The sequence below is a fragment of the Centropristis striata genome, chromosome 7 (genome assembly GCF_030273125.1).
Source record: "Centropristis striata isolate RG_2023a ecotype Rhode Island chromosome 7, C.striata_1.0, whole genome shotgun sequence".
In the NCBI taxonomy this organism is placed as follows: Eukaryota; Metazoa; Chordata; class Actinopteri; order Perciformes; family Serranidae; genus Centropristis; species Centropristis striata.
Window position 1 is genome coordinate 36,780,119 of NC_081523.1, and position 17,953 is coordinate 36,798,071.

Here is a 17,953-nt window from a genome sequence, read left to right on the forward strand (position 1 = left end):
TGTTAAGACCTTTGCCTGGAGCACAGTGACATTTTAGAGAAAAAGTAGGCTCACTCCAGCGTCATAAATATTGACTGGAGGAATGAAAAGAGGATGTATATGATTCCTTTCTGGTGAAACCCTCTCTCTGTCTCCCTCTTCCTCTCAGGCGTCTCTCCGGTCCTGCTAAGTGCTCTGGATGCTCGTCTGGCAGAGCTGCAGCACTACATGCAGAGGGAGACGGATGTGTTGGTGCTGGCCAAAGACGTGGTGAAGCAGCTGGAGGGCATCTCATCGCTGGACCAGGAGGCGCTCGCTGAGGTGGGACTCTCAATACTTGTTAAAACCGTAAAAAAGTGGAAAAACTGCTAAACCGAGACAGTAAAAGACTGTAAAATGATTTTATTCAGTTTCAGTAACTGTAAGGGCCAATAAGGGCCAGTTCATCAATAATAATTTAAGTTAAAAACAGTTAAAAATGAATGATAATAATTTCATTGTATTTCATGCAGTGGCGGTTCTAGACCAGTTTTACTGTGGGGGCCAAGCAGGGGCCAGTGTTTAATCAGAGGGGCACATTAAAAAACGCCAAAGATGATATTTAAGCATTCAAAACCTTTATTTTAGCTTCTTTTTTTTTTTTTATCTCATTGAAGTATATTTGGAAGATACAAAAACATTGATTTAAACAATGAGACTTACTAACAATAACAATTATTTTTGTACGACAATGACATTTCTCATTTTTGTGCACAATTTTTTTATTTTGAAAGTGCAGCACAGTGAGAATTATGTTTTTTATATATACACAAGCTTTTATTGCACAATTAGACTATCATACAATGTACACACAATGAGATATTCTTTGAACAAAAAATAGGTAACAATTGTTCAGTCATTCATCATTATAAATGTATCATTTTATTATTAATTTGACACAGGGGCCACAGCAGGGGACAAGGGCTTCTTCACAGGGGCAGTGGCCCCTGGAGGCCCCTGTGTAGAACCGCCACTGATTTCATGCAATGCTAAGAGTATGTTAGTTTAAATTATACAATTTGAAATGTTGTTTAAAGGGTTAAAAATGTTTCTATGCCTTTAAATTTTACACTGTGATGTCACTATATAGTGGTAACTACGGTAACTGACTGTGTATCTTAAGTTTCGTTTTTAGTCAGAACATGGTGGAAGCAACACAGTCTTTTGACCGTGCGTCAGACTTGTAATTTACTTTGTTGTTTTTAAGTAAACATTTTAAAAGACAAAGAAGTTGTCATGTCTCGTCGCTCGCGTGGAAAAAGAGTGTTTTTATCGACTGACTATAGAAGTGGCGCAGTTAAGAAGGAAGAGCAAACGGAGTGCCGCTACAGTAACAATGAAACACCGTAAATGTCAACCTGGTCTCACAGGAATCTGTGAAATAGCCACGGATTCGCTTAACTCAAAATCCGTGGAATAGCCACGGAATCACTCAAATTTCCGTGAATCACAAAATACCAAACAGCACGATGTTTTAAAAGGACCTGTTTGTGTTCCCGTCAGGCTCAGTCCCGGGTGCAGGAGTCCTCCCAGAAGCTGGATCTTCTGCGGCTGTCTCTGGAGAACTGCATGAAGGAGAAGAGCCAGGAGCCTCAGCAGGAGCCTGCAGCGGGGGGAGACCCTGCAGAGGGACCCCCGTCCCCCCAACCAGACTCCAGACCTGAGTGTCCCCTGTCCACCTCGCCCTCCATATTCTCCATCAGACCTGCCTCTTTAACTGGTACCAACCGTTGTAAATGATGCTGTTAACTGACTGTTGGCTGATTCATCTAAATCTGTTTTTAATGATCATTTTGAAGATTATAAAAAATGTTTATGGGTACAAGATAATCGAGATAAAAACAAATATCTTATTTTCATTAAAATACAGCAAAATACTGATTTATATGATTTATTTTTGGTTTAATTTATTTTTCTTTTATTATTTTGGTGCAGTGGTTAGCCCCAAGCAATGCAAGCAGTTATGGATAATTATTAATAATTATTTTTTATTGATTCGATATTGAATATTTAGTCAATTAGTTAGTTAGTTAATTAGTCATTGATGCATGATCATTTATTTTTTATTTTTTAATCTAATTTATTTATATTGATTATTTTTACATTATTTGTTTATTTACTTGAATGTATACATATACATATATATTATTATTTATTTTTATCAAATGTATATATTTATATATATTTATATTTATTAATTTTACATTATTTATTTATTTATTAAAATCTATACATTTATATATTGTCTAATATAGATTTATTTTAAATGTAAACATATACATTTATATATTATTTATTATATTTATTTTTATCAAATTTATTTATATTTATTCATTTTAGATTATTTATTATATTTATTTTGTCAAATATATTTATATTTATTAATACTACATTATGTATTTATTTAAATCTATACATTTATATATTATCTAATATACATTTAATTTAAATGTAAACATATACATTTAAATATTATTTATTATATTTATTTATTTATATTTATTAATTTTACATTATTTATTTATTCAAATCTATACATTTATATATCATCTAATATACATATAATTTAAATGTAAACATATACATTTATATATTATTTGTTATATTTATTTTCATCAAATGTATTTATATTTATTAATTTTACATTATGTATTTATTTAAATCTATACATTTTTAATATTATCGAATATACATTTAATTTAAATGTAAACATATACATTTATATATTATTTATTGTTTAATAGATTTCACTTTTTCTCAGCTTAATTAAATTTCAGGTTCAAGAAAATCCTCTTTAAAAAACGAAAAATGATTTTTGTTTTATTTTTTAAGTTCAATAAATAAGTGATATTTCCAAAAGTGATGAATAATCCTGTTAACAGCCCTAAAATAATGTCAAATTTAATTTTTTTTTCGAGTGCATAGAAATCAATTCATTTCCAGGCACTTAAACAGTTTGAATGACTGAGAGGGCCACACATAATACTTTTTCTCTCAGATACAGTCTGATTTATAGGCTTTGGATTTTTTTAAAGCCACATTTCCTTCTAAGAAAAGAACTGCTAGTTCCATTTTGAGTATTGTGTAGAGTGAACCATGTAGGCGTTGTCAGCGGTGTCATGGACAGCCAGGCTTTGAACATGATTTACCATACGCTGACCTCTGGCAGAGATCATCAGGACATGTAATCTGTTGGTTTTGGACAGTTCAGCTGTAAGCCGGTCTCTCTCTCCTGCACAAGGCAGAAAAAAGGCAACACAAAAAAAAAACACAGCCTTTTGATGATGTAACGAGGAGACAAATCCTGGAGTTGCTCTGTTGGCAGCGAATAATGAGAACGAGTCTCAGAGCGCCGAAAACAACTCGACTCCAACAGCTGTTAGCACTACAGAGGGATGAAGAAAATTAGGATGTGAAGCTCCAGACAGCACTGATTAGAGGCTCCAGTCAGAGATTTATTCATGCTGACAAATGAAAAGGTTTATTTCCGAACGCTGCTCCTAACTGTCCTGACTGAGATTCATTACCAGGCCAATGCTTAGCTTTTAGTTAGAGCAGTCATCTCATTTAGTAGATGCTGTTGGTGTGAATTCAGAGTCAAATATCTTGTTTTTTACAGTCAAAATCTCATTTTCTTTATATTTCTTTAGGCAAACTTGAAGTCAGACTTTTTGGATGTGAGGATTTACTGAAACCTCGAACAAACCCGGAGCAGGAAAACCATCCCAGTCCCACTGAGGACGGCTCACCTGCAGCTCACCGACAGGCTGGTAAGTAGAGCTCATCAATTATATAAAAAATAAATGAATACATTTAAAAAAATAAAAAATAAAAAATAAAAAATAAAAAATAAAAAATAAAAAATAAAAAATAAATAAAATAAAATAAAATAAAATAAAATAAAATAAAATAAAATAAAATAAAATAAAAATTTAAATTTAAATAAATTAAAATGAAATGAAATGAAATGAAATGAAATAAAATAAAATAAAAATAATAATAATATAATAACAACAATAAGAACAATAACAACAACAACAACAATAATAATAATAATAATAACAATAATAATAATTATTATTATTATTATCATACGATGGAGTATTAGGGCCACATTTGAAATAAAATATGAGATTAAAGTAAAAAATATTTAATTTATTACGAGAATAATACAACAATATTTTCGACTTTATTCTCGTTATAAATTTAATATTTTTGACTTTAATCTTGTAATTAAATATTTTCGACTTTATTCTCGTAATTAATTCAATATTTACAACTTTATTCTTGTAAGTTAATATTCTTTTCTTCTAAATGTGGCCCTAATACGCCATCGTATGATAATAATAATAATAATAATAATAATGATAATAATAATAATTATAATAAAAGTTGGAAATATTTAATTAGTTACTAGAATAATATAACAATATTTTGGACTTTCTATTTTGGATTTTCTCGTAATAAATTAAATATTTGACTTTATTCTCGTAATTTATTTAAAATGTACGACTTTATTTTTGTAATTAATTAAATATTTACGAATTTATTTATTTATTACCAAATGTGGCCCTAACACTCTGTCATATTATTTTTATTTTTATTTTTATTTGAAGATTCCATAAAATAATATTTAAATATTATTTTCCACTCTTACTGAAATCTTTTAACCAACATGAGTCCTGGTCATCACCAACAAATATTAATTCATTTAACTTAATTAAAAAAAGGCTAAACTAATAGAAAAATTAATTTGAGTTAAAGTTCAGTTTTTAAGATATAAATAAATAAACAGTCACACACACACTCTGGGCTCTGAAACTACACAGGTCATTTCTCATTATTTTCTGATAAAACAACTGATTAATCAAGAAATTAACTGGCAGATTAATCAGTAATAAAGATAATAGTTAGCTGCTAAGTGGACATAAGCTTTAGTTTTACAATTCTACTTTATATTAATCTAATGTCAGGCTGCTTATTGCATTTTATTACATCATGTCCTCTGCCTCTGGATGTTGGAAGCCGTTTGCTAAATGTCATGACATTTTCTCTCTAATTTCATAAAACTAAGGAGAAAATATGAATGATAAACAACTATAAACTTGTTATAAGTTTGCAGCTCTTGGCAGGAGGAGAGTTTCTCTTCCACTGTGGAGTTTTCCTGAGTGGCTCGGTGGGAACAGCTCACCATTAAAAGGATTAAAGTTTCAGGTTTTGATTCCATCAGGGATGCTCCGCTCTTATATTTAGCTGGTGCTTTTTAGTTTTAGTGTCTTTTTGCTCCCATCACTGATGTTTCCTGCAGAATTAACCCTCAGTGCACTTCCTGTTCAGCAGACACACACACAGACACATTTAGAGAGAAGCTGGTGGACATGGTGGAGTATTTACTGGCTACAGAGACAGATATTCCCCTCAGGAGTAGGTGGAGACCAAAAACAGAGCTAAAATAGAGTAAATGTTGGACTTCAGGTGGACAAAATAATGATTTTTGACAGGATTTTTTATGTGGAAGTAGATCAAATTATGGCAATATATGTCAGTTGTGAGTGTGAGTTTTTTCTCCCAAAGTGGCCAATTAAAAATGAATGAATTCTCTGTCCTACACTGCAAAAACCAACTGACAAAAAATAAGAAATAAATAACTAGAATTAAGCAAATACATGCTCGAAACAAGTAAAATTACCTGCCAGTGCAGTAAGTAAATGTTTCTTTGTAAGAATTAAGAAAAGAGACCCAGTTAAAATGTATCAATAAATTTGTACACAAATAAGTCATAAATAATCGATAATTAATGATAGGTTAACTAAATGAAAGTTGATAGAGCTGATAAATATAATTATTAAATTAAACTCATTATAATTAAATAGGACATAAATGTATATCATGAATTCATTTCTAAATGTTCCTTTCCTTTATTCTTCCTTATATCTATTTTTACTGTAAAATAGTCAACGTTTCATGTGATAAAAACAGAAACCCTTTTTCAGCTTTGTGAGGGGCATTTTGTGGCGTCTTCTCTTCTTTTTTTTTTTTTTTTCAACACAAACCACTGCACACACTAGAGCAGCTGGAGCCAAAAGCTGCTTCTCCTCCATTTAGTAAGTTTTAACCAAGAGCATGATGGGAAAAAATTGCATGGTAGGAAAAAACTGCTAAAAGAATCTCGTTGTAGTCTTGTAAATAGTGACCCTGAAAGATTGACAGTCTGTCTAAAATCTCAGTGTGAGACTAAATACTATAAACACTTGTCTTTAGATGTGAGCAGGTATGAGCTTTCCAAATCTTTTCAAAGTCTTCCTATGTATAGGGAGCATAAGGTGCACATTGTAGTAATTGAACAGGTTAATTAGTTTGTATTCAATCATATTTTAACTTGAAGGTGTTCGGTTGTAATAATCAGATTGTTGCTTCAGTGTGATTATGAAATGATTCAATACAGGGACTCAGGCTCAGGACAAAGTTGCTGAAGCCACGACTGCTGTACAAAAAAAAAAATCTAACTTTTAATAGTAGATCCAACTGAAAAAACAATCCAAAATGACACAGCAGTAATCCACAGAAACAGGCAGGCAAAATGCAGGCATGTGCTCACAGAGGAGACCAAGACGGTCTGACCAGGGGCAGGAGGAAAACAGGAAGTAAAACTAGACATAACATACAAGAACACAAACTACAAAATAAAACAGGAAGTGCACACACAAGACATGCAGATCATTACAGATTAGGAGCACTTTCTGTGAAAACACTAGAGGTGGGAAAAAATTGATACAGCATAGTATCGCGATATTTTGCATGGCAATATTATATCGATTCATGGCTGCCAAGTATCCATATTTATCGTTCCAACGGCCCGCCTGCTGGCCGTCATTATTTTCACTGTTTTTTTCCCCGGGGGCCGTAGTGGGCTCACTTTTAGGAATATACTGGAGTATACTGGATCATACAAAGTCTGGACGAGTTGGGGTTATGAATTCAATCCATTTTTCCCAAATTTGGTTAAATGTAACTTTTGGGTCCTCAAACAATAGGTCAGCTTTTCCATCTTGAATATTTCCAGAATTGTTCCACGCCAATCATTAATTGTAGGTGGTGTTGGATTTAACCACTTTCTGGTGATGGATTTTTTACTTGCAGCCAAAAGGGCCTGAAGCAGCTTTATGTCCCTCTTTAGTTTTACGCACACTACATGACCAAAATACAGATTTTCAAAATTAGGGGGGTTTGGTAGCCTGGCTAACGCCAGACTAATCACAAATGAGATCTAGTCTGGACACCAGTAATTCATTTTTCCTTAGAAGCGTGGTTTACGATCCTCCAGAGCCGTTTATTGGGCGCTACGAATGTCTATCATAAGCGTCTGTAGGTAGCTCTTAGCCAATCAGATCAGTTATATCAGATGACGTATGTAGAGCGACAGAAATTGATGTTTACATAGCCAGACTAGCCCATCTCTACTTTGAGACTAAAATGCTCAATTCTGCTTCTGCAACATTTTTCTGCAGCATGTTCTGACTCTGGCTGCTCACAGCCTACCGGCAGTGTTGGTGTGTGTGTGTGTGTGTCTGTGAGAGAGTGTTGCTTGCTGCTTTGCTTCTCCAGTTCTCGCTTTCTGCAAGATTATTTATTTTTACGCCTTATTCCCCCTCATGTCATTCAGCCACACGCATCCACTGATTTTATGGTCAATAGACGAGCTGCTGCGGGTCTCTGGGCGGCTCCGCTGTCCCCCGGCTCCTAGCCAGATCACCGTGGTTACAGCAGTGAGCGGTAGCGGGGCTAGTTGGTAGATTAGGTTTTGCCAAATCCTGTCGGAAGCAAGGCTAAAACATCCTTTTTGGTGGTGGTAGTGTAAAGTCAAACATTCTTCTTCTTTTAAAATCAACTTTCGCTCTAAACTATTTAAAACACCATCTTCAGCTAAAGAGAGTTTCGCGTCTGCTGCAGCCATGTTGGATCTGTAAGAAAACTACAAAACTACAAGCTTCCATCTGTCGAGTAGTACTTGTCATTGTCTTGCCGTCCCTCCCCGTTCTGTGATTGGATCCTAAAACAGGGCTAAGAAACGGCCGTGGTTTCCAGACCGCCTGCAGGTTCGAAATGAAATCGAGCGTGCAAGGCAGTATGGGTATTATATACGCAGGCTAGGGATTTGGCGCTTGAACACTGTGTTTAATGTGTTGTGAATGCCGCTCCAGTATTGGTTGAATTTGTGGCATCCACAGAACACATGAAAATGGTTTGCCTCTGGAGAGCCTTAATTTTATCTTTGAAATTATTGTAATTCATTTATTTATCCTTTGGGTTTTTTGTTGTTATTCATTTATGTAAAGCACTTTGGTCAACCTTGGTTGTGTATAAGGTGCTCTAGACATAAACGTGACCTTGACCATGACTTATTCAAATGTAAAAACGGTAACATGTCCTTCCCTCCCTCAGTGGAGATCAGCGCGGTGCTCAGGCTGGACACCAGAGTGGTGGGACGGACGCGCTGGGCCGCCGTCAGCAGGCTGACCTGGGATCAGAGCTTCTGCATCCAGCTGGAGCGGGTGAGTCCACTCACTGACCTGCTGCCAGTAATGTTGACACACATTTACTCCACTTTGTATCTTGATTTTTTTATTGCATATTTAACCCATTAGTGTTCCAGGTCCTTTTTTTTTTTTGTATTGGTGGTTGTGGGCAGTGGATGTTTAGGGGGAGATAGCAGGTCAACAATAAATACATCATAGAAGTGTTGAACATCATCTGAAAGCTGTGTCAAGTTGTTCTGGTCAAAAATATATAATAAAAAATCACTTAATTAATTAAGTATTTCCATTTTCAACTGTGTCCCATTAGTTGTTGCAGCAATTTTGGGGTTAATATCATTTGTTACACATATTTGGTGCCAAATAATGCAATTTTATTCATACCGAGAATGAATAAAAATGGTCAGAAAAACCCTCCAGAATATAACATCAATGTGCCAAGACCTCTGAAGCAACATAGAAGAATCCATATTGAGATTTGGGTTCAAAAACTTTGTTCATTTTGGAGATTTCTGTATTTTCAGCGATTGGATGACGAGCACTTCTGTTCTTCAAACTGCAGAGAAACCCTCTTATTGTCAATATACGTAGGAAAGCTGCACATCCTCTGAATGCTCCAGGTCTCTAGTTTATGGTTGTAAAGTTTCATGACGCTGTGATTATCCTAGAGATCACAGCAGCTCATTTGTTGTTGTTGTTGTTGTTGTTGTTGTTGTTTGAGCAAAATACAAATGGTCTAAAATATGATCAAAAAATGATCAAAAAGGATGTAAAATGACCAAAAAATGACTTAAAAGACACAAAAGTACCAAAAAAGAGATGAAAATACTAAAAAAGACGTAAAATTCCCTAACAAGACGTAAAATTACCAAATAAAGACACAAAAAAGTCTCAGCAGCTCATTTTATACACTGAGGTCCAGACTCAAGATATGCCGTCACTGCAATGATCTACTAATATCTTGGATATTGTTTGAAAAAATGATAATTTTACATAAAATGCATCTTTTAAGATAAACGAAGAACAAGAATTTGGGTGCATTGGAGTTTTATTTCTTTATTGCTTATTATGTATTTGTTTTGGGTATTTTTGTTACAGAGAATATGTGTTAGATGATATTAACTCCATGTTTTGTCATCAAGTAGTTTATTTATTTGTATCTTGATTTTAATCATATTTAACAAGTCAATCGCATGCACATGGGAGGAGTTGTTAATATTTATTTATTCGTTTATTTAACAGGGACAGTGCAAGGCTCCCAGCCGTACCAGAATTAGCTACAAGCTAAATTTCATCTGTAGTCCCTGGGCAGGAACAAATAACATACATCTAACACAAACAAACAAGCCTATCAAACAGCAACAACAAAGTTTCACACTCTTAAAACACAATACAACACAGAACAACAACAAGAGTAAAATCACAGTATTAAGCTACAACACAAAACAATGTTAAAATACAACACTTAAGAGATTGCAAAATAGTGAACTAATGTTTGAGTTTATAGTTGGTAGGTGCATGATTGAGTGGATTTAAGCCATGATTTTATTTTAGATTTAAAACCAACGAATGTGCTGATGTCTCTGATCTCATTTGGTACTGAGTTCCAATAATTAGTGGCTCTTATAGAAAAAGCTGATCTGCCAAATTCAGTACATCTGCGCTGTACTGCACAGTGACCTCTACTGGTCGTCCTAGTTGTTCTCCTGTTGTCTGGGCGCAGTGATAGAAACTCCTTTAACGGAGGAGTAGCCAGATTATGAATCAACTTATACACTAAACTAACATCGGCAAGACACACAAAATTTTCAAAAGTCAAGAGTTTGTGCTTTTGAATGATATTGCAGTGATGATGACTTGATGGCTTTTTGTCTAATACCTTAAGAGTTTGTTTATAGAGCGTTTGTAGTGGAGCAAGTGTTGTTTTTCCAGTTTGTGACCAACTTGTGATGCAGTATGCAACATGTGAAAAAATCATAGAGTGCATATATAATTTGGCGGCATCTAGTGGTAGTTGATTTCGAATGTGTCTGAAATTTCTTAAATTCAATTTGACGGTGTTACAGACCTGTTTTATGTGTTTCTTAAAAGACAACTGTGAATCAACAATGACTCCAAGATATTTAAAATGTGACACAGTCTGGATTTTTTCCCCGTTTACAAGGATATCTGGCTGATTTCCATTTTTTCTTATATAAAAATACATGCATGCAGTTTTACTGACGTTTAGTGTCAGGCAAGACTCTGAGAGCCAGGTGGCAATTTTGGCCATCGCTGCTGTCAATTTGGCTGCCACTTCACATCTGTCCCTTCCATGTGCCAGGATGACCGTGTCATCCGCATACATTTGGGTTTCAACTTCAGGACATGCAAGTGGTAGGTCGTTAACATACAAACTAAATAGTAAAGGGCCTAAGACTGAGCCTTGTGGGACACCAACAGAACAATTAATAAATGATGACATTTTATTCCCAACTCTGGTACATTGTCTTCTCATAGTGAGATAAGATTCCATCCATTTCATTACTTCATCAGAAAAATTAAAATTTGACAACTTTGAAAGAAGAACATTGTGATTCACTGTATCGAAAGCTTTTTTCAGATCCAGAAAAACTGCTCCTACAGCACTCCCACTGTCTAGTTTTGATTTTATTTTTTCAAGGAAATAGCAAGTAGCCATTTCAGTTGAGTAATTTTTTCTGAAGCCGAATTGCATAGGATGAAGAAGGGCTTGTCCAGAATTTAGAAAGTCATTTAGTTGTTCAGTTACCACTTTTTCTGCAATCTTTGATGCCACAGGCAAAATACTGATGGGTCTATAATTGGCTACATCAGTTGGTTCACCTGCCTTGAGAATGGGAACTACGACTGCAGCCTTCCATGCAGCTGGAAAAATTGACTGTTTTATAGACAAATTAACTAGATGTGTAATGGGGGTGCTGAGGGAGTGAGTATTGTTCTTTAAAAATGTTGAATCCCATTCAAATGTATCTTTTGCCTTTGAGGACTTTAAAGTGCTTAGGATCTTATAAACTTTATTTTCAGGAACTTCAATTGTTTTAAAAATCAGCTTATTAAAATCTGGTGCTACTATGTTTTTAATTCGTGCACCAAATGTGTGAGATAGATTCTGCGCTGACGCAGTAAAAAAAGTATTAAATGCAGAGGCAATTTCATTGAGATCATTAGTTAGATTTCCCTGAATTTTCAGCTCATGTCCCTTTCCCTGATTTTGCTTGTTGTCTTTCTTTATTAGTTTATTTATGTTCCTCCATATCAATTTACAATTTCCTTTACCGTCTTTAATAACGTCCATAAAAAAATTTGCCTTTGCTTTCCTTAATCCATTCACTACTTTATTGCGAAGGCTTGTAAAAATGCGTCTGTCGACAATTGATTTAGACTTCAGTGCTACTTTCAGAGCAAGATCACGTTTTTTCATCAAGTCCCACAGGTGGTCATTAAACCAGGGTAGGTTATTTTTACGCCGTCCATTTTTAAATGTTTTCATGTATTTTTCTTTAGTTCTGTTTACTGTGCTTATAAAAGACTCACAGGAGGCCTCTATATTATCTGTGAGCAAAACATCTCTCCAGTCAGTTTGACTTAGTTCTTCCTTGAATGCCTCCATATCTTGTTTCCTTATTCCATATGAGTGTTTAATTATCTCTTGTTGGTAGATAACCCTGTTTTTTGTCAATTTCCTTGCAATAAGAGTCATATTATGATCCGACAAACCAGTGAGAAGATTATAAGATTTAGTAATTCTCTCAGGCTTGTTACTAAAGATGAGATCAATTTGTGTTTTTGAGACATTTGTTATTCTTGTGGGTCCATCTATTAGTTGTGTCAGTTCAAATTGATTTGTAAGTGCTTTTAGCTTCTTTCTGGTTGCTTTTTCAGTCCAATTTAAATTAAAATCGCCCAGAACTATACATTCTTTCTTTGTGTCCAATTTTTTAAGCAGGTTCTTGAAATGCTCATAAAACGTGACGTCAGATGACGGTGGTCTATACACGCCAATCACATTAAATGACATCTGCTGAGACAGGGTGATAGTGATGGCAATACATTCAATTCCATTTACACATGTTAGATCAATTTGTTCACATCTGATGTCATCTCTCACGTACATCAGTAACCCTCCGCCTCTTCCTTTATTTCTGTCTTTTCTGAAAACCTTGTAGCCAGGCATTATGAACGAGGCTACAGGTGATGATTTAGTTAGCCATGTTTCAGACAGACAGAGGAAGTCCAAGTTTGAGTCTGTAAACAGTTTTTCGAGTTGTTCAGTTTTTGCCCTTATACTACGAATGTTCAGGTGACCTCCAAGTAGACCCCTCGGTTTTGCACGTGGATCCCAAATAATCTTGGAGTGCTGAACAGTTTGGAAGAGACCGATGTTAAAGTGTTTTGCGATCGCCGGGTTTATGATATGCATTATATTTATCTATAAAAGCAGTTAAAATGTACTTATATCTTAGATTAGGTTTGAAAAATGTATCATTTTACAAAAAAAGCACCTTTTACGATAACACAGAACAAGAATTTGGGTGCATTTGAGTTTTATTGCTGGTTTGTCTGCTTATTATTTATTTAGGTTTATATTTCTTATAGAGCACTTGATTAAATAGTGAATTTTTAGTTCAGTCGTTTTCAGTAGGTGGTGGAAGTGCATTATCATTTATTAGTATTATTTTTTTAATCTAAATTATTAATAATTATTATTTTTACATAATTTATTTAAGTGTATACATATATACATTCATATGTATTTTAAATATACATGTAATTTATTTATCATAATTTTTATATTTATTATTTTTACATTACTTATTTATTTAAATGTATGCATACACATTTTTATGTTATTTAATTTACATTTCATTTATTTATCATATTTTTTTTACTTTATTTTTCCTATTACTTATTTATTTAAATGTATACATTTTTTACCTTTTCAGTTTAATTATATGTAAAGTTCACGAAAATCCTCCTATCAAAACAGACAGGTAAAATATGTGCTACATGACGTTAACTTCATGTTTTGTTATTAAGTCATTAAGTTTATTTATTATTAACAAAAGAAAGGGAGACCTAATAAGCCTTTTGGCCACATATCTTGTTTCTATTTATAGTGTTTTATTGTTCTTTTTTTAATACACAATTAACCCTTTAATGCTCCTAAAAGATACTAACGTTAATGCTCTTAACCACATACATGTCTGCATAAAAAACAAGCTATATAATAAATATTATTCAAAAATAAAAATAAAAATGCTGAAAATAATATGAAAAAGATAGATTATTATGCTTGAGTTATTGTATATACATTTGCTTGTACATTGTATTCTTTTTTTTTATTTTTTATTTATCTATTTTTTTTGTTTTGTTTTGTGGTACAACCAACAGAAACTATAAAGTGTAAGACTCTGTACAAGCTTTTAAATTAAAAAAAATAATAAATTTAAATTTAAAAAAAGAAAAAAGAAAGAAAAGAAAAAAACATACAACAACAATATTCCAACAAATACAAAATATAACAATATAACATAAATATATTTGTATCAGCTGCAACATGCCTGCAACATATTGAAATTTCTCTGCACATGTTTAATTTCTCTCTACATGTTTAATTTCTCTGCACATTATTTAAATTTCTGTAAACTGCATTATTTATGGTTTGATTATTGGAACCTATCATATCTGAAAGATTAGCAGAAAAATGTATTCATAAACATTATTATTTTTTGTTGCAGTGTCATATAGTGGCATATTTCATAAAAAAAACCTCACCTTTAGGGCTCTTAAATAAAAAACTCAAGCCAAAAGTAAAGTGTCAAGTTTTCAGTAGAAAGTGTAGGATAAAACTCAAATAGCTGTGATTTCTCATCATTTAAAGCTCTCTGCTGCAGACCAGCCTCCAGAGTTTCTGAGTCATTTTTCATTCTGATGCACACCACCCACGTCCTGCAGTCCTTCCTCCGTGTTCCCTTCCCTCCTCTGCCTCCTGTTTCAACCTGAAATAAGTGGAATTAGAGAAAGGAGACACCGCTGAAACACCGAGGATCAGAGACAGCATGTTCTCCTGGTATGATGAATGTACCCGACTCTGTCTCCGTGACATTGGTGCCGAGACAAAAACAGCATCAGCAGCTGTAGTGACGCTGCTGCATGTGCTGACACACATTTAAAACAGCCACCACACAGAGACCTTGTAGACCACACAAGGGCATCACGCAGGACAGAAAAAGTATGCAGGAAAATATGCCAACACTCCACATATGAGGCTTTAAAAAAAAAAAGGATTTGCTCTAACTAAGAGATTTCAGCTCCTCAAAAAGGCCAGAAAAGTTTATTCAGCTGTGGAAATGACAAATTAACTTTCTGAAGTATGACTGAATCCCTTTGAGATACTTGTACTTGTGTATTTGTAGTTAATGCTACTTTATAGAATTTTTTCTGGTGATTTCTACTTTTTCTGGTAATTTATACAAATTTATTTTGATTTTGATTCTCTTTTTTTCTTGTAATTTTGACTTTTTTTCTGATAATTTATACTTTTTTCTTGTGATTTTGACTTTTTTTCTGATAATTTATACTTTTTTCTTGTGATTTTGACTTTATCTGGTAATTTAGACTTTTTTCTTGTGATACTGATTTTTTCTGATAATTTTGACATTTTTCTGGTAATTTCTACTATTTTTTTTCATTTTGACTTTCTCTGATAATTTATACTTTTTTTCAGCTCCTCAAAAAGGCCAGAAAAGTTTATTCAGCTGTGGAAATGACAAGTTAACTTTCTGAAGTATGACTGAATCCCTTTGAGATACTTGTACTTGTGTATTTGTAGTTAATGCTACTTTATAGAATTTTTTCTGGTGATTTCTACTTTTTCTGGTAATTTATACAAATTTATTTTGATTTTGATTCTCTTTTTTTCTTGTCATTTTGACTTTTTTTCTGATAATTTAGACTTTTTTCTTGTGATTTTGACTTTTTTCTGATAATTCATACTTTTTTCTTGTGATTTTGATTTTTTCTGATAATTTTGACATTTTTCTGGTAATTTCTACTATTTTTTTTTTCATTTTGACTTTTTCTGACTTTTTTTGCGATTTTGACTTTCTCTGATAATTTATACTTTTTTTCAGCTCCTCAAAAAGGCCAGAAAAGTTTATTCAGCTGTGGAAATGACAAATTAACTTTCTGAAGTATTACTGAATCCCTTTGAGATACTTGTACTTGTGTATTTGTAGTTAATGCTACTTTATAGAATTTTTTCTGGTGATTTCTACTTTTTCTGGTAATTTATACAAATTTATTTTGATTCTGATTCTCTTTTTTTCTTGTCATTTTGACTTTTTTTCTGATAATTTAGACTTTTTTCTTGTGATTTTGACTTTTTTCTGATAATTCATACTTTTTTCTTGTGATTTTGATTTTTTTCTGATAATTTTGACATTTTTCTGGTAATTTCTACTATTTTTTTTTTCATTTTGACTTTTTCTGACTTTTTTTGCGATTTTGACTTTCTCTGATAATTTATACTTTTTTTCAGCTCCTCAAAAAGGCCAGAAAAAGTTTATTCAGCTGTGGAAATGACAAATTAACTTTCTGAAGTATTACTGAATCCCTTTGAGATACTTGTACTTGTGTATTTGTAGTTAATGCTACTTTATAGAATTTTTTCTGGTGATTTCTACTTTTTCTGGTAATTTATACAAATTTATTTTGATTTTGATTCTCTTTTTTTCTTGTCATTTTGACTTTTTTTCTGATAATTTAGACTTTTTTCTTGTGATTTTGACTTTTTTCTGATAATTTAGACTTTTTTCTTGTGATTTTGACTTTTTCTGATCATTTTGACATTTTTCTGGTAATTTCTACTATTTTTTTTCCTTTTGACTTTTTCTGACTTTTTTTTGTGATTTTGACTTTCTCTGATAATTTATACTTTTTTTCAGCTCCTCAAAAAGGCCAGAAAAACTTTATTCAGCTGTGGAAATGACAAGTTAACTTTCTGAAGTATGACTGAATCCCTTTGAGATACTTGTACTTGTGTATTTGTAGTTAATGCTACTTTATACTTCTACTTCACTATGTTTCATAAGAAAATATAGTTATATGTGATGATGTCACTCCCCATACTGGTCATTTTAAAAATGAGAGCATTTTTAAAAAAAAACTTGAGCTCAGTGTATAAAATGAGCTGCTGTGACCTCTAGGATAATCAAACTAGACACCTAGAGCATTCAGAGCTTTTTTGTGTCTTCTTTGGTAATTTCAAGGTTTTTTTGGGGTAATTTTGTGTCTTTTTAGTCATCTTTGGTCATCTTATATCTTGTTGTGTCTTTTTTTGGGGTAATTTTATGTCTTGTCATGGAATTTTACGTCTTTATTTGGTAATTTTGTGTCTTTTTAGTCATCTTTGGTCATCTTATATCTTGTTGTGTCTTTTTTTGGGGTAATTTTATGTCTTGTCATGGAATTTTACGTCTTTATTTGGTAATTTTGTGTCTTTTTAGTCATCTTTGGTCATCTTATATCTTGTTGTGTCTTTTTTTGGGGTAATTTTATGTCTTGTTATGGAATTTTACATCTTTTTTTGGGTAATTTTGTTTCTTTTTAGTCATCTTTGGTCATCTTATATCTGGTTGTGTCTTTTTTTGGGGTAATTTTATGTCTTGTTATGGAATTTTACGTCTTTTTTGGGTAATTTTGTGTCTTTTTAGTCATCTTTGGTCATCTTATATCTTGTTGTGTCTTTTTTGGGGGTAATTTTATGTCTTGTCATGGAATTTTACGTCTTTATTTGGTAATTTTGTGTCTTTTTAGTCATCTTTGGTCATCTTATATCTTGTGTCTTTTTTTGGGGTAATTTTATGTCTTGTTATGGAATTTTACGTCTTTTTTTGGTAATTTTGTGTCTTTTTAGTCATCTTTGGTCATCTTATATCTTGTGTCTTTTTTGGGGGTAATTTTATGTCTTGTTATGGAATTTTACGTCTTTTTTGGGTAATTTTGTGTCTTTTTAGTCATCTTTGGTCATCTTATATCTTGTTGTGTCTTTTTTGGGGGTAATTTTATGTCTTGTTATGGAATTTTACGTCTTTTTTTGGTAATTTTGTGTCTTTTTAGTCAGTTTTTGGTCATCATATCACTAGGATAATCACAGCCTCATGAAACTTTACAACCACAAACTAGAGACCTAGAGCATTCAGAGGATGTATAGCTGTCCTACATATATTGACAATAAGGGAGTTTTCACAGGAGTTTTATCAACAAAAGTGCTCGCCATACAATCACAGACAAATGACATTCTTGCAGAAATCTCCAAAATGTTAAAGTAAGAGTATTTGTGCATCCTGGGGTTCCTAAACAGTGTGAGCTGCATAAAT

The 17,953-nt window shown here is 33.0% G+C and overlaps 1 protein-coding gene across 1 annotated transcript in view; it reads left to right on the forward strand.

Moving 5' to 3' along the window:
* LOC131975033 (serine/threonine-protein kinase N2-like) overlaps window positions 1-17,953 on the forward strand; it is a 46,873-nt gene that overhangs the window by 8,533 nt on the left and 20,387 nt on the right. The window contains exons 3-6 of the mRNA XM_059337561.1: window positions 149-300; window positions 1,522-1,738; window positions 3,669-3,788; window positions 8,461-8,570. Coding sequence (XP_059193544.1) covers window positions 149-300; window positions 1,522-1,738; window positions 3,669-3,788; window positions 8,461-8,570 — 599 coding nt within the window. The remainder of the gene's footprint in view (window positions 1-148; window positions 301-1,521; window positions 1,739-3,668; window positions 3,789-8,460; window positions 8,571-17,953) is intronic.